General features: G+C 48.4%; 1 protein-coding gene across 11 annotated transcripts in view; it reads right to left on the reverse strand.

Annotated features, from left to right (window-relative positions):
* Positions 1-426: 426 nt before the first annotated feature.
* The window catches only part of LOC117602734 (uncharacterized), a 169,850-nt gene continuing 143,063 nt past the window's right edge, over positions 427-27,213 (reverse strand). For 2 of the 11 annotated variants that reach the window (XM_076691121.1, XM_034321091.2), the window contains exons 2-5: positions 8,612-12,311; positions 6,666-6,789; positions 3,408-6,530; positions 427-2,264 (exon numbers count right to left, since the gene is read on the reverse strand). In XM_076691121.1, the coding sequence (XP_076547236.1) occupies positions 2,194-2,264; positions 3,408-6,530; positions 6,666-6,789; positions 8,612-11,323 (6,030 nt within the window). In that variant the 5' untranslated portion in view covers positions 11,324-12,311 and the 3' untranslated portion in view covers positions 427-2,193. The other 9 variants (XM_034321102.2, XM_034321095.2, XM_034321092.2 and 6 more) reach the window with 9 other exon arrangements.

The following is a 27,213-nucleotide window of genomic DNA, read 5'->3' on the forward strand; positions in this document are numbered from 1 at the left end:
CAGCATTTATTATAAAGCCCGCCCGAATCTCCTTATTTCCGAGTGCGCCTCATTAAAACTGAGACGACGGTTGTCTTGCCGTTTCACCGCCAATTTCGGCTAAACGAATATCGCCATTTTATTATGTTCGAATTAAAAAACACGCCTTGCTCTCTTTTACTTTATTTGGCATTTTGCAACACTATGCACGGCACGATAAAACTATTTTCCCGATTCTTGGCAACGCGTTTTACCAATCGTTCGTACAACGCTTTCATCTCTCTTAGCGACGACGCGATGATAAAATAATGGAACCGATAATTATTAATGAATAATCGTAATAAAAGATACAATGATAATAATCGTTACTGAACTAACGTTAGGTAATCGCCAGGATACTATGCGTGTATGTATCACCGTGGCGCATATGTATGTATATCCTAGTAGCTTTTCCCTCTTTTTTTTTTTTTTCGTTAATTAGTCTTATCTGTTTCATTTGCTTCTCTCTTTTTCATGCACACATTATATCCCGCTCGATCCGCGCGTACAAGCACACACATACGTACAAGCGCACAAAAATTACACTTTCGCTCACACTTTACTAAAATTCGCACCACATTAACTACTGTTATTTTAGTAAACAAATAGCATTCTAGCGTATTCAATGTACAATCATCACTTACCGCCGCGTTATCGTTATTTAGAATCCTTATTTCATTTTATCGTTCGTACACGACCTTACGCGACATGTATCATCGTGTTTCTCTTCTTTTTTCCATTTTTTTTCTTTTTTACTTTTTGATATCGTCACCGACATTATATACTTCTTAATCGATAATAATCGGTAATCAAATCGTCTAAGAATCGTGTCGTTCGCGAATTAATAGAATTTTTTTTTTTTTTTTTTCTAGAAAAATGTGTCTGCGGATTAGCAATCTTTTTTTTTATACAATAAAATACAACGATCTATTATTTTACCGTTATACACAACGTTCTCGATCGAACGTATTCCCATACGTCGTATAAATACGTATCGAGTGGCGCGAAATACGCGATACGCACGCTTACAGGCGCGCCTGAATTTTCCTTTTTGTTTTCTTTTTTAAACATTCGCACACGCTCTTCTACGTTCTCTTCTAAGTGCAATAATAAAAATGTTGCCTCGATTCGATACTAGACGAGTGCGCGAAGTCATCGGCTTGAGGCACGCTCTCTCGCATCGAAGAAAAATCGAATTGGTTCGCGGTTACGTCGAAGCTTCGTATATTTTCCTACTATAAGGTTCGCGGTACGAGGAATTTTACTACGATCGTCTCTCCTCCTCTCCCTCAACCACCATTCAGTGAGGATCAGTCAGTCTAACGTAACGAGATCTCGGGTATGCAGCTCGTCCGTTTGTGGAATTCGTTCGAACAGTCGGTTCGTTACGTCTTGCACGGAATCGTTTTCCGTTTGTCTGCGAATCGGTGGATGTACAAATTTCTTCCTTATCCCACAGGCAGCATCGGTCCGAATTTCAACGAACCGACGCGAAACCGTCATCCTTGGAATAGCCGCAACGTTCTTACGCATCTACCACCTCTATTCGAATGCTACTTTTTACTTTGATATCGATAAACGTTCTCGGGGCCGCATTCGCGATTCGCTTTATCTCTATGTTCACCGTCACCGTCACCATCACTGTTACTATCATCGTCGGAAAGTTGATTCTTTTATTAGAAAAGAAAGAACACAGCAATCTCGGTAGGCAAGCAGTCTTTTCGACTCGGTTCGTTTCGGGTCGATGCGAAACAGCGCTGTTCTCTCGGAACACGAGGCACATACGAAACGACAGGATCGACGGTGATCCGAGAGGTACGACGAAGATGGGTGAGAAATCGCGAGGATGACGATGCCGGTGTCGACAAAAGATCCGGTAAGAGGCCGGTATACGAGGACGATAGGCTGTTTGGCAGACTGGCGAACCGGTGTGGTGTACAAGCTGATGGAGAGCGGCGAGCATGCGAGACCGATATCGAAGAAGAGGTAGCAGCGACGAATTTATCTGTACTCTCGGTCGAGGCGATCCTAAGGTTGCCTGCCAGCGGAGGCAGAGTGTGGATGTCCCGCGGCGGTCGTACCGCTGACTGGTGGTGGATGATGAGGCGTATGATGATTTTGTGCGGAGGTGGGTCCGGTTGTTCCGGCAGCTAGTACGGGACCGGGGGCCGCGGGTCACTTGGGCGGGAATGGCGAGATCACCGATGCGGCTACCGCGGCGGCCTGCTGACTCGCCAGCATTGCCGCTGCAACACACATGCACAAACAAATGCCGAGCCATTAATTAATTTTCTTCCATCGTTTCGTTCGACTGTTCCCGAGCATCGAGCGTCGTTTACGCGCGTTCGCATTTACGAACGCGTTCAACGACACCCCTCGATACAGATCTAATACATTCGTTCGTCTCTTTATCCTTGTCACTCTAGGATCGCACACGCGCTTGTTTCTCTCTCCTGCGCCATGTTCGCGTTCATCGACGGGAAGAAAATGATGTCTTTTTAGCTCAAAACACGCTTCTCGGCGATTTCGTGCCACTCCACAGCCCAAGTATCGCGCAGCGACGACGACGACGACGAGTTAGCAATCGCGGAAGAACGATGCAACGCACCGGAAGCGACAGGAAAGAGAAAACAAGAGCCCGAGGAACGCGCTCGAGTACCGATGCTCCGTGCGAAGGTGGTCAGTCTCCGGACGTGGAAGAGGGGGGAAGGAAATGTACATACGGACACTGAACGATCAGCAATTATCACAGTCTCGGTGTGTATGTGTGTTTGTGTGCCCACGCATCTGTATACGTGTTGCGATAGAATTAAAAAAGAAGTTAGCCGGTGATTCATCGACAACTAATCAATTATCGTCAAACTATACAACTGACTAAAGTTATTCGTCCCGACTGAATTATATATACATGTATTTCGTCCTAACGCTTAGACACGTCAAATAGTGCAAGAAAAAAATTTCGATTATCTACGGATAGATTGTCACTTTTTCAACGCAGAACATTCGCGTGCACTAATATCGTGAATCATTGGGATAGGGAAGCGAAGAAAGAGTAAAAAAATATAGCGATAGTTGGGGGAGGATTTGTGGGTAAGAAAAGAGAGAGAGAGAGAGAGAGAGAAAGTGGGTATCGTTTGAGCGTTCTCGTCGTTGCGCGTTACGCGACTCTTGACCCGTTCCTGCCGTCCCGGAAAACCGGTGCACCGGGCGTCGCGCGTTGTTTCGGGAAGAACGGGGTGCGCGAACCGCAAAGGGAAATGAGCGAGGAGGAGAGCGGAGGCGTAGGATATAATCGAGGGAAATGTAAAAGGCCGAGTTTCGAGAGTATTTCGAAGGGACGCAAACGACTCGGCTAAATGCTTACTGTCAGGGTCTGACGAGAGGCTTACCTCCGTAAGGGGCGGGGTATTGTCCGGTCAAAAGAGGGTAACCTAGGCCCACGTGCGTGTGATGGTGGGTGTGCACGTGTCGTTGGGGCGGGGGTGATCTATTGTCTTTCGCCAAGGTACCGGTCCCAGCGTCGACGGGCGCTTGTTGTTGCTGCGATTGCTGCCCCCCCGGTTGATTCTGTTGCTTCGCTGTCGGTTGTTGGTTCTGAGGTTGCGGTGGACCCGGTCCCGCGACCGAACTAGGCGGCCCGCTCGGCGGTCGTGACGGCGTCGGCCCCGCCGACGAGGGACTCGCCGAAGCCGCGGACGTTTTCGGGGTCGGGGATTTGAGCGCACGCTCTTGAAGTTCGTGTATCTTGTGCGCCGAATAATACTGTTGCGCGTGCTGCTGAAGCAAGTCGAGTGCTTTGCCGCCCGGTGGCCTGCTCAGATCCTCCGGCGCGTGATACCTCGGTAACTGATGCAGGTACGGATTACCGGAGTACGGTCCCGGGACCAACATCGGGCTGAGTCCTCGATAAACCGGATGACCTGGGTCGAACGGCAACGCGCCGTAATGTTGCGGTTGCATGTAACCCGGATGTATGTAAGCGTATTGCGAAGTAGGAGGCGGAGGAGGTCCTTGCGTCTCCATCGTTGGCTTAACCCCTTCCTGTTTGTTCTTCGAGTCCTCGTTTTTCCCTAAATCTTGCGGCTTTTCCTGTTTCGGTTGATGCTTCGGACTCGGCGGCGGTGCCTTCGCTTGTTGACTCTGTTTGCTCGATTCTTCCTTCCGCCTTTGATCGCTCGGGTACAGGTAATACCTTCGGTCGTCCTGCATCGGGCCGGGTGGTGGGGGCGGTGGTGCGCTCCTTTGACTCTGTCCCCCGTGGTGATACATGTGGTACGGGCTCATCTGACTCTTCATCTCGATGCTCTCTTTCAGTATCTGATGATTTTCGTGCTGCTTGTCCTTCAAACTAGGCTGCTGCGATTGCGGCTCCTGTTTGATCTTTGCTTTCTGTTCGTGCATCTCTTGCTCCTGTATCTGCTGTTGCTGCTGCTGTTGTTGTTGTTGCTGCTGCTGCTGCTGTTGCGATACGGACTGCGCTGTCTGATAGGGATATCCGGGTGGCATGTAACCACCGTAACCACCGTAATAGTGCGACTGCTGTTGCGGTTGTGGCACCGACTGACTCAGCTCCTTCTTCTCCTTTTCCGAAACGACACCCTGTAGACTGGCCATGCTCGACATTTGCGGTATGTTGAGCGGTTTCATTTCCTGCTTCGGCGTTAAATCGCTCGGCTTCTGATCGATCGGCTTGCTGTCCGGAACGCTCGGCACCAGGTAAGGCGGTTGCCCGTAGTACGGGTACATGCTGAAGTGAGCTGGCAGATGCGCGGTCGTGCTTGTTTTCCCGTCCTTCTCCTGACCCTGCTTCGATTTGTCGGCCGGTTCCGCTTCGAGAACGGGCGCCGCGTCGTCGGAAATGTCCGAGTACGCCGGACTCTGGACGTCTTCCCTGGCGGCGTCGACGATCGGTGCTTCCAACGGCGAAGGATGCGGACTGCCACCGGGCGACTTCCTCGATTTCTTTTTGTATCCCTGAGGCTTCGATGACCTCGGATCTTTGCTCTTGTCCTGTTCGGGCATGAGAGCCGCGGTCGGCTTGACCTTAAACTGCGGCATTTTAGCGTGCAACGACACGCTTTGATACTGCTGCAAATGCGACTGTACACCCTGACCCGGATGGCCCGGTTGCGTGGCAGCCTGTTGTTGCTGCGATACCTGGTTGGCCAGACCCTGAAGTCCCGGATGCTGACCCGCGATACCCTGCAAACCGGTCGGTTGCGATTGTTGCTGCAATCCAGCCTGTTGCACCACGTGAGCTTGCGTCGGTTGGCCAAGTGGCGCGGACAACGAATGTTGCACTGACAGCTGATGCGCGGGAGGTAATTGTTGTTGCTGCTGCTGCTGCTGCTGCTGCTGCTGCTGTTGTTGTTGTACGGACGATTGCAACTGTTGACTCGCTTGAAGTTGTTGCTGTTGCGGCGTAGGTGGTTGACCGGCCTGCAACGGTTGCGGACTGGGCTGCAGAAGGGGATTTTGTTGCGAATGCTGAGACATTTGGGACGGTTGCGGCGGTTGGGGGATATTCAAAGGGGCAGGAATATTGACGCTCGGATGGGGCGAGGGTACGGACCTGGGAGATTGACTGGGTCGAGGGCTCGGACTTTGTGGCGAATTCGAACCGGTCAACGACGATTGATTCGACGATTGCTGCTGTTGCTGTTGTTGCTGTAGCGACGGTTGCCTCGCCGACGTCGGTATCGAGGGAGGGGGCGCGGGCAAATCGTCTTGTCCGAATCTGAGTACACCTGGCTTCACGATGCTCTTGTCCGAGGTTAACACAGGCGCGGGCGATTCTATGCTCGGCGATGCGACTCGAGGCGGGGGAGGCGGCGTTTCTGGGGGCATGTTGCCGGTCGGAGGACTAGCCGGCCTGAGTGGAGTTCCCTCGGGTTTGTCGGCCGGCGATTTCACCGGTGTCGCCGGACTCGGAGCCTCGATGTTGCTCTCGTCGTTCTCGGACATACTGGTGATTCCTTCTTTCGTATCGTCGTCGTCCGCCGAGCCGTGCGCGTGACTCTGGTGGTACTTTAGACCGTTGATGTGTTTGTACTTTTTGCTGCAGTTCGGTTCCGGGCATTCGAGCAGCACCGGACTCGCCGGCGGTGAACCACTCGGAGGCGTCGGTGGCGGTGCTCGCCTTTTGTTCTTATCCTCTTCTTCGGGACCGCGAGATTTCCGCTTCGCAGCTGGATCCGGTCGCGGGGGTACGAACGCCGCTGGACTAGGACTTGCCGCCGGTGAACCTTGCGCACCGCGACGTCCTTTCGCGCCACCGTTTCGTAATTTGCTATGCACCGAACTCCTAGTTTCCGTAAAGTTGCTCAGGTCGTTGCCGGGTGTCGCGTTCGCCGCGGCACGACCGCGTTTGCCGCGCCCCTTTGGCGTCCGGGCGTCTAGATCGCTCGTTGGCGAGTCGCAGAACCTTGGCGGTGCCCAGTCGTGGCGAGTGCAATCCAGCAACGTACCCACGTATGTCTTCCCTCGCCACGTCACATTCACCACCAGCACACCTACGGTCGAAACAATTTATTCCAACATAATCCTTAGGTAAGTTTCCTATACCCTTCCGTGATCAGAAGCAGGCAAACAAGGATGACTTCGGGACGACTCGGAACTGGGGGGAAAGCAGAGGAGGGAACACTCACCTCCTTCGGTTTCGTGCCAAACGATGCCTTCGAGAGTCACCGATGTTCCAGGCTCGCAGGGTCCCAAACATTCCGGTTCGGTAATGGTCCCCACGCTAGTGCCGACGCATACGTCGGACATGTCCTGTAACGACAAACGCGATTTTAACGTTCGTCATCTTGGTTCACAGGATCACGCATGCTTTCAAACATTTTTCTCTTTCTTTTACTCCGCGAAGGGGAAAGAAAAGAAAAAAAAAAAAAAAGACAGGATAATCTTATCGGTTAACAACGACGATTCGAAACGCATGTCCTAGACCGAACAGCCACGTACGTTCCATACGACGTACGATACAATATTTTCTAAAGGAAGAAGGAAGAGCCGAGATACCAAGTACGAAAGGAGAGCGTTTTAGAAAACCATTTACCATGACGTGTTCACGAGATACTTGTTTGCAATGAATTCCAACATTTTGGATATTTGTAGAGAGGGTCGTCACAAGATACGCGAGATCGAACGAATTCGTGTAAAAGCAAATCGGTCGTTTTCCTGTAGGCGAGTCTGCACGTGCAATCGGTAGGCCGGACGTAAATGCAGCACGTGTGCGCGCGTATATTCCGTTAATAGGTGTGCTAGCTAGCCAGCTAGCTCGAGTAGAGCGTTGTCACGCGACGTACTTCGCACCGCATAATTTCCATCGCGATAAGGATGATTTATGCGAGCTACAACTTTTACGCTCGCTCGATAAGCGTCTCGGGTCGACTTGCTTTCGATTCAACGAACGGCATCGGAATGGATCGGTTGTTCGTTGGCGGTCGAGCGACTAGCGAAAACGATGGAGGGACCGGCATGGATTAGCCAATAGGAAGCAAAAGCCCGTTTTCCATTACCTATCCAACGAGTAGGGATAACAGGTGCTGGCGCCACGCACTCTGCGTGTTTTTCATTGCGTTAGAACGCGGTCAATCGCCGAAAGGGAGACCGTCCGTTTTCGGTGTAGGGTCGGCCAAGATCGCGACGACAAACACGCATCAAATGGGCGTACACGACGATTACGTGGATTTTTGGAGTTAAAATCCGTGCTGGTCGCGTGACAGACTACCTTTCCGTCTGATCGTAATCTCTTATTCCCGACCCGAGAGGTATTTATACCCTGCTGCTTAGTTCTTACCCTCGACTGTCGACTCTTTGTTCTCAATTTCAGTCTTTACCTTGTTACCGTCGCCCGACCGTCCAACGATTAACCGAAAAAAGAGAAAAAAAGTACTGATAAAGGGCGGAGTGAACTTTCAAAACAACCCTACACCTATGAGGATTACGCGATAATCCGTACAAATTAAACGGCACGATCTTATCGAAAGACCTCTCATCGAGCGTCGGAGTTGTTAGTGAAACCGATGAAAAAACGAGCCGGTGTCGTTCCTACGCGCGGGTCGTAAGGCACAAAGATAGGGATGGAGAGGAAAAAGCGGGAGAAAAAAAGCTAAGCAGAGAGATGGATGAACGCGTTTGACGATAGAACGATAGGACGAGTACAACTCGATCGGCCCCATTACGCGTTGTCTCGTCGACACTCGTGCCTGTGTCGCTATGTATTCGGCCGTGTGCTCTCTCGGAGGCGGAGACCGCAGAGTATTGATTTCACCCCCTTCGCGTATACCCGAACCGCTTCCGTTCCCCAAGCCAACGCAGCCCAGAGTCCCCAAGCCGGGTCTCCGTCTCGCAGCGGTAACCACCTCTTCACGTTCTCGCGACCTACCGAATTCTACGTGTTTGTAAAGGCTAAAAGTAGGTACAGGAGAAGGAGTAGTAGAGTGCAAAAGCGAGAGAGAGAGATAGAGAGAGATAGAGAGAGATAGAGAACAGGTTGCGCTTAGTTAATCGAATCGAATCGAATCGAATCGAATCGAATCGAATCGAATTGCAGCGCAGCGTAGGATCGCAAAGGAATGGTGCAAAGGGTTACCTTTGGTTCGGATACGGAAGTCTTCAGCTTCTTGGGAGGCGGGGGACTAGCCGCGGTATCCATAGCATCGTCGGGCGTCGTGGTGATCGGAGTTCCGGTACCGGGCACCGAGGCAAGCTTGGTTTGCTCAGGCTTGGCAGCAGGACCGGCGGCGGTCGCGCTTGCCGGGCTCGGGGGTGGACAGGGTGCCGTGGCAGAACTGGTGGGTGGACCAGGCCCCTGAGATATGGAAAAGCCGGTCCGCGAGCTCGGCGGTGGTCCCTGACTTTGTTGTGGGGCGGTCGCGGCCGCCGGCGGTCCCTGAGATTGCGCGGCCGCCCCGGCCCCGTTTCCGATCCCTGGCCCTGGCCCAGGCCCCGGTCCCGGACCCGGACCGCTCGATGTCTGACTCTGTCCACCCGCGCCGCCACTCCCGCTGCCGCCACCAGCGCCACCACCGCCACCTCCTCCAGCAGCACCGCCTCCACCGCTTCCGCTACTCGGCCTCGCGCTTCCATTCATCTCCGACTTGCTCTGTTGCGCGATCGCGTGGTTGCTCTGCGGCTTCTCGTGTTTCTCCCGCGTCTTGTCCCGACGATGTCCGCTCGAGCCTCTCTTGGAACCGGCGGTCGAGGAAGTGGTGCCTCCGGTCCCGCTGCCGGAACCCGTCGAATGACTCGGTTTCGATTTGTTCGACGACGAGGACGACGAGGACGAGGAGGAAGACGACTGTCCACCGGCACCGCTGCCACCACCGACACCTCCGGCACCAGCGGAACCGCCGGTGGCCGTTCCGGGACCACCGACGCCACCGTTTCCACCGGCACCGATACCGCAACCACCGGTACCGCCGCCACCGCCTCCACCGCCGCCTCCACCACCGCCACTACCACCACCACCACCACCGCTTCCACCGACACCACCACCACCGGCACCGCTTCCACTCGCGTTACATTCCGAGTTCTGAGCGTTCTGACCAAGCGCCGATGCGGCCGACGAGCCGCCGGCCGTGGGCCCCGAGTTCGACGACGAACCGGTCAACGATACCGAACCGCCCCCGTTTCCGCTCTCTTGCGACGACATCGTACCGTTGATTTCGTTCGATTTCACGATCTCGTGTTTCGCCTCGCTGCTTTTCGTGCCCGGTTTCGTTCGTTTGATCTTCATTTTCAGGCCTTTGTCGACGGTGGCCGAGTGTTCAACGGCCATTTTGCCGGGATTACCAGTATTTACTGCGTGTGCGGCGTTCACACCACTCACCACCGCGTTGTTGCTTTGTTGCTTGTTGCCCGAACCCGTTACGACGATTGTCGAGGAACCGTTCGGGTTGCCGGACCCGTTGCTACCGCCGCTATTACTTACGACGTTTACGTTTCCGCTTGCGTGGCCGTGGCCGTGGCCGTGGCCGTGGCCGGGGCTGTTCGATCGGCCGGACGAGTTGAGGCCGCAGGAAGAGGACGCGGACGACACGGACGACGTCGACGAGGACGACGCCAACGACGAAGGCGACGACGAGGATAACAACGACGACGACGACGACGAAGACGACGAGGAGCAGGACAACGCGGACGAAGATACGCACGCCGACGACGACGAGGACAACGATGAGTTCGATGACTGTCCGCAACCGTTTGGACTAGCTGACGTCACAGAAGAAGACAAGTTCGAGGAGCCTAAGCCGTTTGCGGAATTTTGCAGCTGATGATGATGATGGTGATGGTGATGATGATTCGTGGTATTGGTTGCCGATGCTGCCGAGGCAGGCGTTGAAGCCATGCCTGTCCCTGAGCTCAATTTCTCGTCCCTCGTCTTCTCAATGTCCGCATCAAGATCGATTATCAAATCTCCTATTCCAATGTCCCATTCGTTATCGTCGTACTCAAAGTTGTTGGTCGCATTCGTCGCGGCCGGATCCAGCTCATCGGTGTTTGCAGCCACCGTGCTTGCTTTACACTCGCGCTGTTGTCCCGATGACGACGACGACGACGACGACGAGGACCTATCGCGACCTTGATGATGATGATGATGGTGATGATGGTGGTGATGATGATGATGGTGGTGGTGATGATGATGATGCCGATTATCACGATTATCACGGTGATCGCGATGATCACGACGATCACGATGATCACGATGATCACGATGATCCTTTCCCGTTAGTCCGCGTTCCTTGCTTCTCGACGCGTGACCGCTGCTGCTGCTGCTGCTGCTGCTGCTGCTGCTACCACCACCTCCTCCTCCTCCTCCTCCTCCGCCTCCAACGTTACTACCAACTTGTCCGCCGCCGTTGTGTCTGCCGCCGCAGCTGCTGTTGCTGGTGCTGCTGTTGTTGTTGTTGTTGTTAGCACTGCTGCCGATATCGTTACCGTTATTGCCACAGACTTTCTCGTTATTACTACCGTTCTCGTAACCACCGTTGCGATGGCTAACGTAATTGTTGTTGGTATGATGGTTATTATTGTTGTTGTTGTTGTTGTTGTTCTTATTGGTAGTACAACTTTCGCTATGCGTGCTGTTGCTTTTGCCAACGTGATTACCGTTACTACCACCGCCAATGTTACCACCGCTGTTGTAATTGTTGGTGTTGGTGTTGTTGTTGTTGTTGTTACTTCCGGTGGTGCCGTTAGCGTTGCTGTAGTTGATGTTGTTGCCAGCACCGCTAGCAGCGACGAACGGAGATGGTCCTTTGCGGTTTACGTTAGGGAGGCGACCGCCTAGTGGCGTGGTCGCCATGCCCTTTGAAACGTTTCCCCGGCGCCCGCCAGCCTGATCACCGACTGCCCGCCTGTTCTCGCCGATTTCAAGCAATTACACCACGCGTGACACGCGTCCGTTTTACCCCGACCACCGCCCGCAACACGCGCCACGTCCATCGGACACATCACTTTTATCGTCTCGCGGCTGCTCTCCACCGATATTTCCCGATATTACGAAAATTCCCCCTTTTCCTTTCCCCTTCGCTTCTCCTTTTCTCGCTCTTACGTATCTTCAAACTATTCTCTCGCTCATACAGCCTTTCGCGCCCCGTTCTCACCCTCTCTCCTTCTTATTTACCAAATAATCACCGTACCAAACCCCGTGAATTCCTTTTCCCTTCGCGTAAGGATCTCGCGTACCCTTTTCCTCGTTTCCTCGAAATCTCCAGAATCGGGCCCACCTTTTCTTCTCTCCGTTTCTCTGCTCCTTCTCCTCCCCCACCTTCGCCTCTTCCTCCTCCTTCTTCTTCTTTTCGCCACGCTGTGTTCCCTTATCGTCGTTCCCTCTTCCTCCTCCTCTTCTTCCTCCTCCGTCGTTTCCTTTTCCTTCTCCGTCCTCTGAACGACACTTTTCACCGTCGCAACACTATCACCAATTTACACTCGCGCCGATCTTTTACCTGACACTCGCGCCAACATCGTAATTAGTTGTCGCTCGTCGTCGTTGCGTCTCGCATCGTATCGCGATTTTATTTTATCGCGATGTGTTCTTTTATTTTATTTTATTTTATTTTATATTCTATCCTATTATTTCTTTTTCGTTTCACTTGCGTCGTATCCGCTCGTCGTTGTTGCCCGAGAACACTAACGACACCGATTCGCTCCACGGGTATATCCTTTCTTTAGGCGGTCTCGACAAATCTTCCTTTGGTCCTTTTACCAAGCGTTAACTCGTAACCGGATTTCCCCTTCCAACTTGGCGCTAAAACGGCGACGGTACTTCCCTTGCCTGGCATAATTTCGATCTGCAATGAAAAGAAAATACGATTCCTTCAAGCGTACTGTGCGATCCGCTTAATCTTTTATAAGTTTCGTCGCTTGCGACTCTATCCTACTCGATAAACCGGACAAAGGAAGGAGTAAGAAACGAAGGAAGAAGGAGACGAAGCAGGAGAAGGTAACAATCAAATCGCAAAATCTAATGTTCGGACGAAGGGCGGTAAAACAACCCCACACGTTTGTTTTCCCTTCCTTCTCCATTGTGTCAGCAACCGATTCTATCGGTTCATCGCTCCTTGCTTCTTACAAATTGATATTCCCACTTAGAGAGGAATTCGTGTCAGGGAACGATTAATTTTACCAGTGGCATTTGGCGCCGATCCAATCGCGTCGGCGTTCGCGTCGATGTCGCTAGCTGGGACGGCCAACGGTGCGAGAAAGCCTAAATTATTCGCATATTCTCTATTTCCCTATCGCTACGTTCAGCTTTCTCTTTCTCTCTCTCTCTCTTCTCGATTTGAAAAAGCAATGAAAGTTAACACGGGGCAATTAGAGTTTCGTTGATCCTGCGAGATTTAATAGCGACGAAGCTATCCCAACGAAGCCAAACATATTCTAAATATATTTAACGCGACTTTTTCACTTTTTCGACGACTGTTTCGAAAAATAATTAACTCGTAGTATCTTTTGGCCAGCGCGGCAACGACTTTCCTCGCGCTTTCGATTCCGTCGGAAACGTTGCCAGCAGCGGTGACTACGTTTTCGAAACCTTTGTCTCTCCGCGTGTGGCGTATTATTTTTCGATTGAATTCGAGCCAACTGTGAACGCGGGCTTTTTACAAACTCGTGCGAAGCGAGAAGCTGCGAGAGAAGCGAGTATTCCAGCTTGATGGCTCCGCTGGCGAACGAGGCGATTACCGTCACAATGGGTGATTTATCGCAAATGAAATTACTACCTCCCGTTAAACGAGTAAAGAACGAACGTGATAGTTCTTTTATTCGCTACCGTGTGTATACTCGACACTGACGATGAATTCGGCTAGACCAGTGGTCACCAAACTTTTCGAGATACTTTTCTTGAAATCCTATTAAATCATTAATTTACATTGCACGTGTAAACAACATTGGGACAACGTCGGTTAGATTCCGATAACTTGGGCGCCTTTTTAGAAACATCATTTTATATCTTGCTTTAACGTTATACTTAGCAAAAATGTTTCTCTACCATGTAGTTTGGTGACCGCTGGGCTTAGACCATTCGCTCCGCTTTTCGACGTTCGAATTGTTCTAGCCTTCCCTTATCCGGCTCTCCTTCCGAACCCTTTTGTAACACCCGTTCCCTCTTTCAGCTAAGCTGCATCCCCGAATTGCCAGCAGCCTTCCTCTTCTACCATTCGTGCCACCTTCATTCTCGTAGCCACGAACGGGTTTTCATTGAGTAACGAAAGGAGAGGGAGAGAGTTGGTACCACGAGTAGGCAACCTCTGCCCACAGCTGGCGATTCGCTTCGTCGATCGTGTTCTACGTCTCGTGATGTAGTTAGCGTGTTTAACTCGGATTTATAGCGAGGACGGAAACGCCTACCACGTCCACGTTTCCCGCGGTTTCAATAATTTGTTTCGAAGAAAAATCTGCCCCTCGAAGAGTTAAAAGTAAATAGATAAGAACGATCGTCGTTCCAATATTTCCCAACTGCATCGACTTGAATCGTTCACCTATGTTTCTCACAGAGGCCATTGTTTCCTCACCCTTGCGTAGCCTTCCTCGCCAACACGCCTTCTCGCTACCGATACTCTCGCTATTCGCGACCAATTACCATTGCCTATGATTGTACGCTTGACCGATCGAACAATCGACTAGATACAATAGCTGTCTGTTGCCCTGTGAACCTAAGCGCGCTCGTGCCTATCCGCTTCGCCACGGTGTTGCGTACGTTTCGTCGTCGGGAGGATCGAGCGTACGTCTCCCTCGAATCAATTTGTTAACACGACCGTGGACGCGTTTAATTAAGCAAGGTAAATCGAAGCGGAACGCGAGACTGAAAAAGTTTGCCGAAGGTGTGCTGCGCGAAGAGATGCATGGAAATAGGAATCGGCGGAGATCGAGTGGGAAACGTGAAAGTTTGCGATCGCTGTGTGCATCGCGTGCGTCCGATGCTTGCAGCACGCGTTCCCTCTCTCTTCGTAAACAGCAACGTCTAAGCAACGAAACAATTCGCAAGCGTTTTACGAAACGTTATACCGGGGCAAAGGAAAGTTTCCTCGCCCTATCGAACTCTTCTACCACATTCGAATACGCGTTGTTCTCTGGTCAAACGAAGATTGATAATCGTCGCAACGATCTAGTACACGATAACGAGATAAACCTACCTAAACGGTGTCTCGTAATCGGTTAGAAAGGAACTTTGAGGTTACTACGTTTACGTAACAAAACCAGTTTCACGACAAGGCGTTAAACAGTATAGAAGAGCGCGCAATTTCTCGGTGACGAGATGGAAAACGTCGCGTAATTTAAATAAAGCACGTCCCGTTATCGTTGATCGTTCCCTGGAAAATCGATTGAAATTTTCCGCAACGACGTCGATCGCGATCGACAGACAAATCCTACCGATGTTTACTTATCACCGTTCCATCCTTCTTTCGCGAGGTTTCAACGCGAACATCGGCTCTCCTTTCATTAGCCTCGATGTTTTCCCACCGTTATACGATCCGCGGATAGGAGCTTCTTTATCGATATCGCGTCTCGTTAAATTGAAAACGACGGATTCGTCCGTGGATGAAGCATCCAGTGATCGGTGATCGATCGAGCGAAAGAGAGTTTTTAAACCTTTTTCGATCGTTAACGGAGAAAATGGAATAGTAAAGGGAAAAGAAGGATACCGCGGTAAAACTGTTCGAAGAATCCACCGTTCGATGAACAGAGCATCGATGAACTTTATTCCGAGCACGTATTCCCATTTACGTATCTATCGTGTCGGGCAAGTAATGCCGTGAGTGACGATTGTTGCGAGGAAAAGGGAAGAAAGAGAGTGGAGATGGGCGCAAAGGACGGAGAAACGTTTTCGCGTTTCAGTATAGAGCGCATGCGTTCTGTATCGCGTTTTAATATACCGAGGCAAACGATTCTGTGGGAAAACAGAGTGAATCGAAAGGGGGAGTGAAAAAAAAAAGTCGATTTTCCTGGTCGAATAAAAATTTCGTAAACGACTTTGATGGCTGAACGAGCGGGTCGGAGAAAAAGGTAGCAAATGTTTTGCTACGCATTGGGAACACCGCTGATCGACGATAAAAAATTAATGCCAATCCTCGATAGCATTCTCTAGTAAATGGCTGAACACCGGCATCAATGTGGCTCGAACAGTTGGCGTTTATCGAAGCGAGGCGAGGCGAGGCGAATGTAAGGTGAGGCGAAACGAGCTGAAACGGCCCGAGACACGATGAGGTGAGCTGCGACAAGGAGAAGAATAAAGAAGAGTAAAGAAGAGAAGAAAAGAGTGGAATAGAGCGAGGAGGAGGAGAAACGAGGCATCACCGTTCTCTCCTACCCAGCTCGGCCGATACGACCGACCACTGGCGTAATCCTTCAGGGAACAACTAACCTTCTACCTACTCCCCTTTCTGTTTCTACCTCCTTTTTCTTTTCTCACCTTCGAAAAAAACATTCGACGAGAAATTAAAGCAAACCGTGCCACGATCGTTTCGTCTCTACTCGGTGTCTCGTAACCCCTGTAACACCTGGAAACGAGGCTTGCTGAACAACTCTTTCCTTTACCAAAATGTTCCTTGAGGCTTCGTTTCTGAATTATTAACAAGAAACGTAATAATTTTGAATTAATAATTCAAAAACGAAGCTTCGACCAACATTTTGGTAAAGAAACAAGTTGTTCAGAATCATCCCAGTAACCTCCCAATTCCGGGTGTTACAGGAATATATGACCCCGTATAATGGTATCTGTACATTCGAAACGGAGTTAAGATATTCAAACAACTGCAAGACGATAAAATGTATCCCGAATAAACATTTTTCTTTAAGAGGAAAAAAAACTTGATCTTTATCGTTTGCATAAAGATCCTAGCACTTCGGAAAGGAATAAACAAAGCTTTTACTGCTTGTCGACGATTCGATGCTTCTGGTAAATAGCATTGGCAGAACTCGATCCGTGTTACAAGTTCCTCGAGTTTTATAGGCTCACCGGCTCTACCTGCCTTCCCTTCTACCAGTCTCAACACCGACAGCCTCTTTCGCCTTGCTCTTCCTTCTGTATTCATTCTATCGTGCCCTCGTACACCTCTTTCCCTCCTTTCTTATACCTTTCTCCCCCTTACCCTCCCAAGCTTTTGTCCCCTATTTTCCTCATTTTGCGCCTCTGCTTCTCCATCACCTTTTTTTCTTTCTTCTATTCTCTTAAAACGCTGACTTTCCTCGTTCGAATCGAATCGAAATCCTCGAAACGCGTTGGCCTCGAACAATATCGTTAAAGATAGAAAGATTATGTCACGAATACCTCGTAAAAACGAAACCAATCCATAGGATACCTTCTAAACGCACCGTTTAACGTTAATCACTTTTAAATGATGCTTTTCAATTACACGCGACTAACATTGACGCAAAACGAACAGAAATCTCGATATCACGGCTCGTATTGCACGGACATGAAATTACGAGGCCTCCCTATCATTATCGTATCTCTCCATCTTTTATACGCGTTTTTCGATTTGCCGATTATCGATATCTCCGTTATTGACTACAATTAAAGTATTAATAATTTGACGACGATAACGACGAACGCGGAATAAAATAAAAAAAAAAAAAAGAACAAAGAAAAATCGTTTCAATGTTTCACCGTGTCTTATCGATAATTTCTAAATAACAAGATAAATTTGCATCTATTCGAACAATAATCGTACAGAAATCGATATTACAATTAACACGCGCCTGCCTGTGTATACGCGTGTCGTATCGTATCGTATCGTATCGATCATATCTATGACTGAATGCTTTATTTAAAATCGACCATCCGATAATCGTTTTATTCTGTTTGATTATAACATGTCCAAACGTCCCTGGCTATTAATTACTTTACCGATGTAGATTTCTTCTCGTCGCGACACGATTGGACAAGAAAAAAAATTAAAGCTAACTATAGTTTGCGTTGCACGTTTATGGTCATTGCCGTTGGGTGATGTTAATTTGTCGGTTCTGTGCTATTTACGCTTCCGGAGTGAAAAACAACCGCTCGTAACGGGACGAAATTAGACTGTTCGAGACGATCTAAGACGTTTTATCAAATTATTCTGTCTCGGTGGAGAAACGATGAATCGAGCGGAATAAAGGAACGTGTACCGGTTAATTTGATACGAGGTCGTAGACATTCGAAGAAAAATGAGCGCACGTATCCGATCGAGAGGTTCGCGTGCACGTCATCTATATACACGATACGGAACAATGTAGCTCGTCTGGTTACGCCACACAATTAGTACGTACGCGGTGATCGTGGAACGTTGCGAGAACCACAAGCGGTCGTGTGTTGCCACCGCTGGCTGGCTACACGATTCTACCGGAGTTTCACTGCCACGCTACGCGACACACTACCTCTCTTTCGCGACTAGCCTGTTATTGCCTCGGAACTTCGACTTTACTCCTGCCATTAAAAATCGTAAAAAAGACGTTCGCCGTTTACGATTGTTTATAATAGGAAAAAAGTATACGAGGCCGCGTAAGTCGTAGATTCTCGGGGGAGTAACGATATCCGTGGTATCACCGGAAAGATTATCAAATTCCTGTCGACGATAACGAGAAATTTCTCATCGTTTAACCGTGAACGTCGTGTGTCAATAAAATACGTATCGGGATTCGAATAAGATGGACACGAAAAACGGTATCGTTCCGATGATTTCGACGGTGAAACTGCAAAAAAAAAAAAAGAAAAAACAAGCTTCTGCCTACGCTATAACTCGACTCACACGAACGCCGATCCTCTGTTCGTATACGAGAAAGAGACAATCCGAGCGAAAAGACGGCGAGAAACACGATAAAAAAGAAGGTAAAGAAAAAGAAGAGAGGAGCAGAATGGAGAAGGTGGAGGGCGAAAGGGGTGATACTGCAACCTAAACGAAAAAAGATATTATATGGTTAAAGGGAAAAGGTAAAGGAACGCGTATGTACAAGCGAACGAGTGTAAGCGAGAAAAGATACAAGAGACCATTAGGGTAAAGGGAGAAGGGGGGCAAAGGGAGAAAGAGAGAGCGTGTACGTGTGTGCACGTAGTGTACGCGTATTCCCGTGTATACGTAGGAAGGAACAGGAGAGAGAGGCAAAGGAGAAGAAACAACATCTCCTGACTCGCTTCCTCGCACGCACGCACGGTCGATCGTTCCTGCTGGCAGCCATTTTGTGCTTGCCCGTAGACCCGACATTCCGCCCTGGGAAAGTATTGGCCGTGATTCGCTTCGACCGTACGTTTGTCCATGCGACTGCACTTTGCCTAACCGCGAAAAAACGCGTCAACGGGAAAAGAACCGGTCCAAGCGTATACTTCATTTTTCCCGGTAAAAAGACTCGGCTTAAAGTATCGTCGCGCTTAAACGGCCAAACATCCTATACTTCTGGACAATTAGTTCTACGCCAGATACCCTTCCATAGTTCATCCAGTACAGTCTCGATCAAAAGCCCCCCCTCCTGAGAACCCCGACTACCAAAGCCTGCCTTTAACGTCCAACCTCTTTTTCTTTTTTTTTCTTTTTTTTTTTTTCATTTTACTTTTTACAGCTTTAACGGATAATAACGCAGCAACGTCACGGGGAGACGATTTTATCGAACGAGGGGTTATCGTTGCAAACACAACGGTCGTTTGATGACCGTGCGTCTAAAGTCAGACGTTCAATCAATTCCAGATTATACCAACACGCGTATCGTTCGCGCTAATTAAGAGAAACCGCGTGTTTCTAATTGTTTTTCGATCGTTTACGAGCGAAACGTTTCGTTCTTTCTATGTATAATAGAATAAAATTCGTAACGGTTCCAACGGCGATCCAAAGAGTTGAGTGAAAAAGGAACAGATGGAAGGGAATACCGGCTCGCGGAGGAATCACGACCCAGAAAATATAGATAAGATTATTTTCGCACGCGTTTCATCGAATCGTACAATGTCTCGTAAGCGAACCAAATGCGGTGCGTGTGTTTACGAATACGAGGAAACGAAGGAGCCCGATATATCGTACATGTACGTAAATCGTAAACGGGAACGAGCGATGAGAACGTCTCGAAATGGACACGTAACTATGACGCGTCGTGTCGCATCGCGTTACAACGAGGTTGAAACGCCGGAAGAAAGTCAGGGGAACTAACTAGTGGCAATCGAGATAAATCGATCGAGCATCGATTTCCCATTCTCTTGTAAGAGAACGACCATTTAAACCGCTCGTTAACGACACTTGGAGGTCGGCAACGATGCCGCCCCACCGACGACGACCGCTAATTACTCTCCACGAGGATCGTTTGGGTTCACTCACCGCTCTCACTCTCTCTCCCTCTACCTCTTCCTCTCTCTCTCTCTATCTCGGTTATAAACCGACAATAGACGATCCTATCGCAACTATACGCGTAGCCTCCGCGCATACCGACGCGTACATACATACACGCCGCTCTATCTATCCTCCACGTGTGTCTGTGTTTTACCACTTCCGGACAAAACGTTCTCGTTTAATGTCGGTCAAGACGATGCGAATTAATTGAAATCTATCCTATCTTCTTCGTTTCATAGAACAAACCGCGAAACGTCGTTTCCATCGTTTGCATAAACTTACATCTCGTAATCGATTGAACGCAACGCTGCGATTGAAAATCGCGCAGCACACCTTCTTCGATCTCTGTTACGCAAACACCTGTACCTTAACACCGAGACGAGGACGCCGACGGTACCGATGCTTTTACGATAGTACGATGCGCGCGCGAAACAGCAATTACGATCATCTCCGTCAGTCACGACCGATTCGTTTTGCTAATCCCACGGTTTCGCTACCGTCACCGAGATGTACGTTAATTTCGTTATTACGTAAAACGAAACGAGGTCATTGTTTATCTTCCAGTGAACGTTCTATATAGCCGCGATGGCAGTCAAGTTACGTGGCTAAATCAGCGAACGTAGAATAATCGGCAATCAGCTACCAAGTTATCGATGTTCCGTGAATCGTACACGCTCGAAAAACGGTTACATCTGTTTACGCGATATAGAAACCTTGTGATTTATTCCGGTTATTTTAAGCCGGATCAGCGTCGAGTGATAAATAGTTTGGCGTAGCAAGATCGTTCTACATTTTTCTGCTTATTTAATGCGAATCTAACCGATGACTTTTTCGAAAGATCTATTAATCGATACAGAGGCAACTCTTATACCGAAGCACCGAATACGTACTTTTAGAAAGAAACGTACGGGACGGTGTGGATTTGTATCGCTCGAAACAACGTTAAGAGCTGAAAGAATAATCGCATCGTAAATAAAAGGTAGAAATAGTGGAGGGATCGTACCGCGAAGCAGGGGATACCGGTTCTAAAGACTAAAGACTAAAGACTAAAGAGGAGAAGAAGAGAATGCGTCGGGTTCGGGTTCGGGTTCGGGTTCGGGTTCGGGTTCGCGTTAGCTCGTTACCTTCCAACAACTCGGGAGTCGTAACGCGTAGAATTGTAAGGACGCACACGCGCTACGATACGACTCCGCGGACTCGGACACGAGCTAATGGCAAGTAGGTAACACGCGCGCACGTACACCGGGCCAGGTACGTTGCGCGAATCGACGGAAGTACCAGCTCCTTACCATCGTGCGTGCGTATCGACGAGTAGAAGGAGTACGCGGGTAAACGCTATCAAACGGGCACCGTTTTCTCTCCTTTCCACGATATATCCGTTCACCACTCGTACGGATTCATCGAGGGCAGTGTATTCCGCAAGGTAATCCACTTCCAAGAAAGATGATCAATTTTCCGGCGATGCCGAGTGTTTCGTGACGCGTTGTAAATTCACCTCGCGACCCCGTTCCCACGCACCTATACAAGACACGCACGGTACACATTCGCAACGACGAATCACTCGACCAGATCTCGATACGTTTAAAATACTGCACCGTGCACTAATACCATCCTGATAACTCGATTATCCACGTTACGCGCTCACCTTCCTCTTCCTTTTTCTATTTCTTTTTTTTTTTTCTAATTAACCAGCCTTCTTTTCCTTCCCCTCAACTTCAACTTCAACTTCACTCTCGCTCGATCTTTTCACCTCCTGCGTCTCCGCACTTTATCTTTCGACGCAGGTACACAGAAATAAGGAGAGGGGCCAAGGGGGACAGCACTTCTTTTTTCCGTTACACACTCGGTAAACACGAACAACACGCGACACAGGAACGAACATATACGTGGTAGTACTTTCTCGGAGTAGGACCCGTACGGTTTGCAGGAATCCTCTCGACGGGTGAACGAGAACCGTTTCGAGAGCTGGCCGACAAACTGCAGGAGAAACGAGAAAGGAATTCACGAAATCGGTGTCGCTCGATCGAGCAACGATTCTTACGTTAGTCGAGATACGTCCGGACGATCCTCTCCCCAACGAGGATACACAAAACACAACGAACAGAATGGTAATACCGATACAGAAACGAGCATGCCCGTGCGCACTGGTTCGTTTGTTCCGTTTGCTCGCGCGCTCAGCCTGCTACCACACGCAAGAGATACAGAGACAGAGGTATCGATAAAGATGGAAACAGATGAAAAAAAAAGATGAGAGACCGGAGAGAGGACGGGTGCTTTGATGTAAAAGAAAAAGAAGGAGAGAGAGAGAGAGAGAGAGAAAAAAAATTTGCACGCAGCACCCTGCGCGTCTCTATCTGGCAGTTACCGAGGATACGATTATCGTGCGCACTCTCTCTTTCTTCGTTTTCACTGGATGCCTCCGTTTCGATCTCTACGCTGGTCGACGTCTACCGGTCTTCGATTGCTCCAAATCGCTGCTATTCGTTTCGATCGAGCACTATTACAAACGCACATTCACAGACACGCACACACATATCGAGTACAGGCTCGCGTACACATCGAGAAACGAAGCAGCTCCTTCTTCGTCGTCCCGTTCAGCGGACGCCGCGAGAAATACACTCACTTTCTTTCCCAAAGGTCGACTTTTCCCAGCACTCGGGCACACCCGAATCTTATCGATACGATCGTACGATTCCTCGGTCGCGCGTACTTTATCGGTGTACCACGAAAAATCGCGGTTTTCCAGTCTGCGACAAGTAAAGAAAAAACGCAGACACCGCACCTCCCTTGTCAGAAAGCACTCACGGCAGACCGCAACACATGGCTACGAGCCTCCACCAAGATCGGCCGTCCTCGACCGTATTCGGTTAGCTTCGGCCAGGACCGTACCTATCGTTCCAGTTACCACTTTACGTATTCCGAGGAGGACAAATCTTTCTCGGTTGTTCGTCGTAAATAAAACCTCGTAATTTGCGAAACACCTTATCCTGCTTTTATCCTTGGTTACGATTTCCCGAATAAACATCAATTTATTCGTATGAAAATGTATTCTCGTCTCGTATCCCCATTTACGGTTATTCGCTTTACTCCTTTTAAGCTGCAAAAGTTCTAAACGTTCGATTCATAGTTTCAGCTAAACGTTACGCGAATAGCTACAAGGTTATGCCGTTCGAATTTTATCGTTCAACCATTTTACGATATGTATCTTCGTTTTAATTGCCTCCGCATACGTTATCGTATATAAAACGTTCGTGTTTTTGAATTTAGAGATATGTACCGAGGCACGGAATAATGCATAGGAACGTTGAATAGTGTATCGTATCGAAACAATGTAATTATTTTCCGTACCAAGGAGGGGTTTAAATTGGTAAACGCATCGAGGAAACGATAAGAATTCCAAAGACGATCGAATTGAGGAAAATAGAATCGTCAGGATGGGGCTCCTGGTTGTTCGTTTCCGGTGCTGGCCAACCGTTAGAAGCAGACCGAGGGTTCTGCACAGGCGTCCTCCGTCGTCTTCTACCGAAGGCCGTGTGGTGTCACGGTGAGCGTGGCAAAACCCGGAAAGAAGAAAAGAAGCCGAAGGAGCTTGGAGAAGTACGAAGGAACACGAACGAGCCCGAAGGAGCTTGGGGACTCTCCTTCTTTTCCTCCTCCGCCACCTCCACCTCGTTTTCCTTGCTGAAAGCAGCCCTGGTTGCCGGCTCTCAATGTATCATGTATGCATGTACATGTATACATATAAACATCGAAATAAACTTCCTTCTCTTTTCTCTTTTTTTATACGTCTATTATGTTCCACCCTTCATTCTATTTTTTTTATATTCTGCGTTCAACGTGCTTTTTGCACAATCTTGCGTATCAAGCTTCATCGACGAAAAGGTTGAGCATTTATCATCGACAATTACCACTCGGGCTTCGAGTTCAAGAAATTAAACGAATTCAAGTTCGTTTGACGGTATGCTTAGCGCATGATAAACGTAATACGGTATATCGTATGCCACCAATGAAAAGATCAGTGTCGTACGTTTGACAATACGAAGCATTTTTCTTTTCCTTCGTCGTTCAATTGCTCTTTCTTTTTCTTTCCTATTATCTTTCCTCGTCGTAACTTCCCCACCCTGTTTCGATGCTACTTTGCTTTTTTCTGTCCCCCTCCACCTCCCCCGTCAGCCCCTCCATTCTCACTTGTTCTTACTCGCTCGCGTGCATACACGCTCGCTCATTCGGTCGGCTCTTCTCAAGTACCATCTCTCCTCGACGATTCTTAGTTCCCATAATGAACCGTACGACGTGGTTCGTGGTTAAGAGCAAACGGACGTAGCAGTTTTCCCCTCTCATTAACGATGGTTTTAGAGGAACTTGACCTTTTAAAGGCTCGAAACAAAACCGTCGTCAAAATTCGCTTTGTAACGTTATTTTTGACAGGAATCACTTTTACATCTCGATCGTCAAAAATAATCCGCCTCGTGCCACGTTCAACGGTTCGAAAACAAATAGGAAGAAGGAATCAAGCGACCATAGTATTTTCGATAAGCGAAACCATTATCGGTAACGATCGATAGGAGAAACATCTCCGAATGAAACGACTTCCGATTATCGGAGTGTGCTCGAATCGAGTCGGGTCGAATTTTTCTTCCGATCTCTTCACCTTTTTTCTTTTTTTTTTTAAAACCTTTTATCGTTCCCTGTCCTCCTTTGTTCCTACTCGTTGATCATCGTGTTTTTTTAAACGCCGACAATTGGGAACGAACGCAACGGTAATACCTTACGGTCAGCCGTGCGCATAAAGTATGTATATAAGCGGATGCGACGAAACTACTGTTTTGATCGTGAAAAGAAATCGCGCGATGTCTACGTGGCTCGACTTCACACGTTTCCTCTAATGAAAGATAATACTATTGTCGAATCTAAATATAACCGATCCCAGCGACAGTAAAAATTTTCTGGTTACGAGACAAAGACACTCGGGGATTACGCATAGGTCTCGAAATATTTGAAAATTTTTTGGAACGGACACGAAAACTCGCCAGCTTCGAATTTCTCCGTTCGATTTTTAACGAAACAAAGAAAACAGGGAAGTGAGAAGAGTAGCGTGGAAAATGGAAAGGAAGGAATTAACGAGAGACAACAAGAATGTTCGTTTCAAGTTTGATATGTCCGAGGCACGAGCGAAAAGCAACGTTGTCAACGAATCGATATCCGGATGGGCGTGGCCTTGTCGATCCTCGCGGATGCTATAACGTGGAATCTCTCGATGCAGATGTTCTCGTTCGAAAAATTTTGTCTCTTCGAAAACTCGATTTGAACCGGCTTCGAGTCGGTTGGAACCGCTTCGCGATCGACTCTCGTTGCACGTTCCTCAGCGCGAAATTTATTTTACCCTTGCCCGGCCGGTTTCCTCGTTTTTTTTCTTTTTTTTTGTTTTTTTTTTTAACGCGTTCCCTCGGGACCAGTCCATTATCGATGAAACATTTAGATTTCCAAATCCAACAAAATCGCCTTTATTCTCGTTCGTCTCGACTAATTGCTCTCTTCGCGTCCGCATCGATGAAATAATTAATACGGTAAAGTATCCGATTTTCCGGTAAACGAACGAAGATAAAGCGAAAAGGATCAAGAGGTTTTCGAAGCGAATAAAAAGAAAAAAATACTGACAAAGGTATAAAAGGGTAAGGAGATTTGGGGGAAAAAAATCTGGTCACGCTTCGGCGTCAGTGGGACGTTCAAGGAGCGTCGGTGAAGCGTCGGAAGGACATCCGAAAGGGGCTAAAAGTCCACCGGAGAAGAAAAGTGGAATGGGACGAATGGTTGGATGATGGGAAAGAAGATGAGAGAAGGGGGATTTGTGAGGGTATGAGAGACAGTATTGCGAGGAGAAGAGTATTCGCAGCATGTGGTCTCGTCAACCCCCTTGCTCGCCTCTTTTCACTTGGTTCCCCCCTCTAGTGTCCTTCCTATCTTTCATCTACTACCTCCGCACACCGATTTCGTATTTTCATTCCCGTTGCTCGGCTTCAATTTCCCCCCGGGGCTCAAACTTGCTTCTTACCTCTTCATTGTAAACGCTAATTGCTTTATACAAATGTCCAAAATCTACTTAATGTCTTCCTTTAACGTTCCGCTCCCCCTACTCTCTCCCTTCCTATTCATTCTCCTCTTTCCTTTCTTTATTTCAATGAACGATTATTGTGACACGTTATTGTATCGGTTTACGATAGGAACGGTGAAATAGGAATTGAAAGGCAAAAGCGATCGACCGCGATAGAAATTCTGTACCGACCGAGCGAATAGGAATCGGTAAGAAATATTATGGAAAACGACGAACGAGTGTGAAAAAACCAAATACGACTCTGGCTTATAGTCGTAATAAAAAAAGAATAAAATTTTCCTAGAATTCACTCTATCCAATTTCAAACATATAAACGTGCATATTGACACGCGTCCGAAAGGGAACCAGACCTTATCGCTTTTTTGTCGCTTTTATCGCTCTCTTTACTAGTATACGTACCCGTGTAAAAACACGAGGCATCGATCAAAATTATTAATGCGACAGGTACCAAGATCGGTAGTTACGTTACTGAACCACTACCCTCTAGCGGTTTGGTAAGTTGCTAGGATACACCCCACGCTCGGATCCCCCACGATTCGGCTATCAATGCCCTTCTACTTATCTACCACTGTGTTGTTTTCAAGAACAGCAACCAGCAGAAAATAGAAGCAAACGGGAAGAGAAGAAAATTCTTTCAGTGTCCTCCGTGTGTTACGAGCGATTTCCAGTCGAAAAGAAAATATAGACTATGAATGGAGATCACCGATCCTACCTCGACGAAACAAGTTCTTGTCGTTTCAAAACAATGACATCAAAAATATTTTTTTAACAACTATCATCCGCATCGAAACGTGGCGCGTTGATAAAATAAATTATTCACCCACGTCAGAATATCGAGTCGCAGAATTCGGAGAATTTATTTCTGAATTTAAATATACGTACCGAGTAAAGTACAGAGCATGGTGTTTACAAGTTAGCCGTGCTATCTGTTTCACCCAAACCAAATAACTCGTCGCCGAGAGTGAGGTCGTAATTGCTTTTACGCGAATGCAATTATGGAACCTTAACGATGACGCGACGCGCTTAATTGCGTTTATGTTCGACTAGAATATCTATGCAGTCGAAGAAACGACCAACGTAATATTTAGATTTTCATATATTACTTATTTTTCTTACACGTCTACCTGCCTAACAAGCATTTTATATTCCGTACGCGTATACTTGAATTTTCTGGCAGCGTTTCGACGCTGAATACATAAATATATAATTGGTTTATAGGGAAGTCGAATTTATTAGCCACTAACTTCTAGTGTCGTCAAAAGGAAAAGACAGAAACACAAAAATAATAAACGA

The sequence above is a fragment of the Osmia lignaria genome, chromosome 12, assembly GCF_051020975.1.
Source record: "Osmia lignaria lignaria isolate PbOS001 chromosome 12, iyOsmLign1, whole genome shotgun sequence".
Taxonomy (NCBI): Eukaryota; Metazoa; Arthropoda; class Insecta; order Hymenoptera; family Megachilidae; genus Osmia; species Osmia lignaria.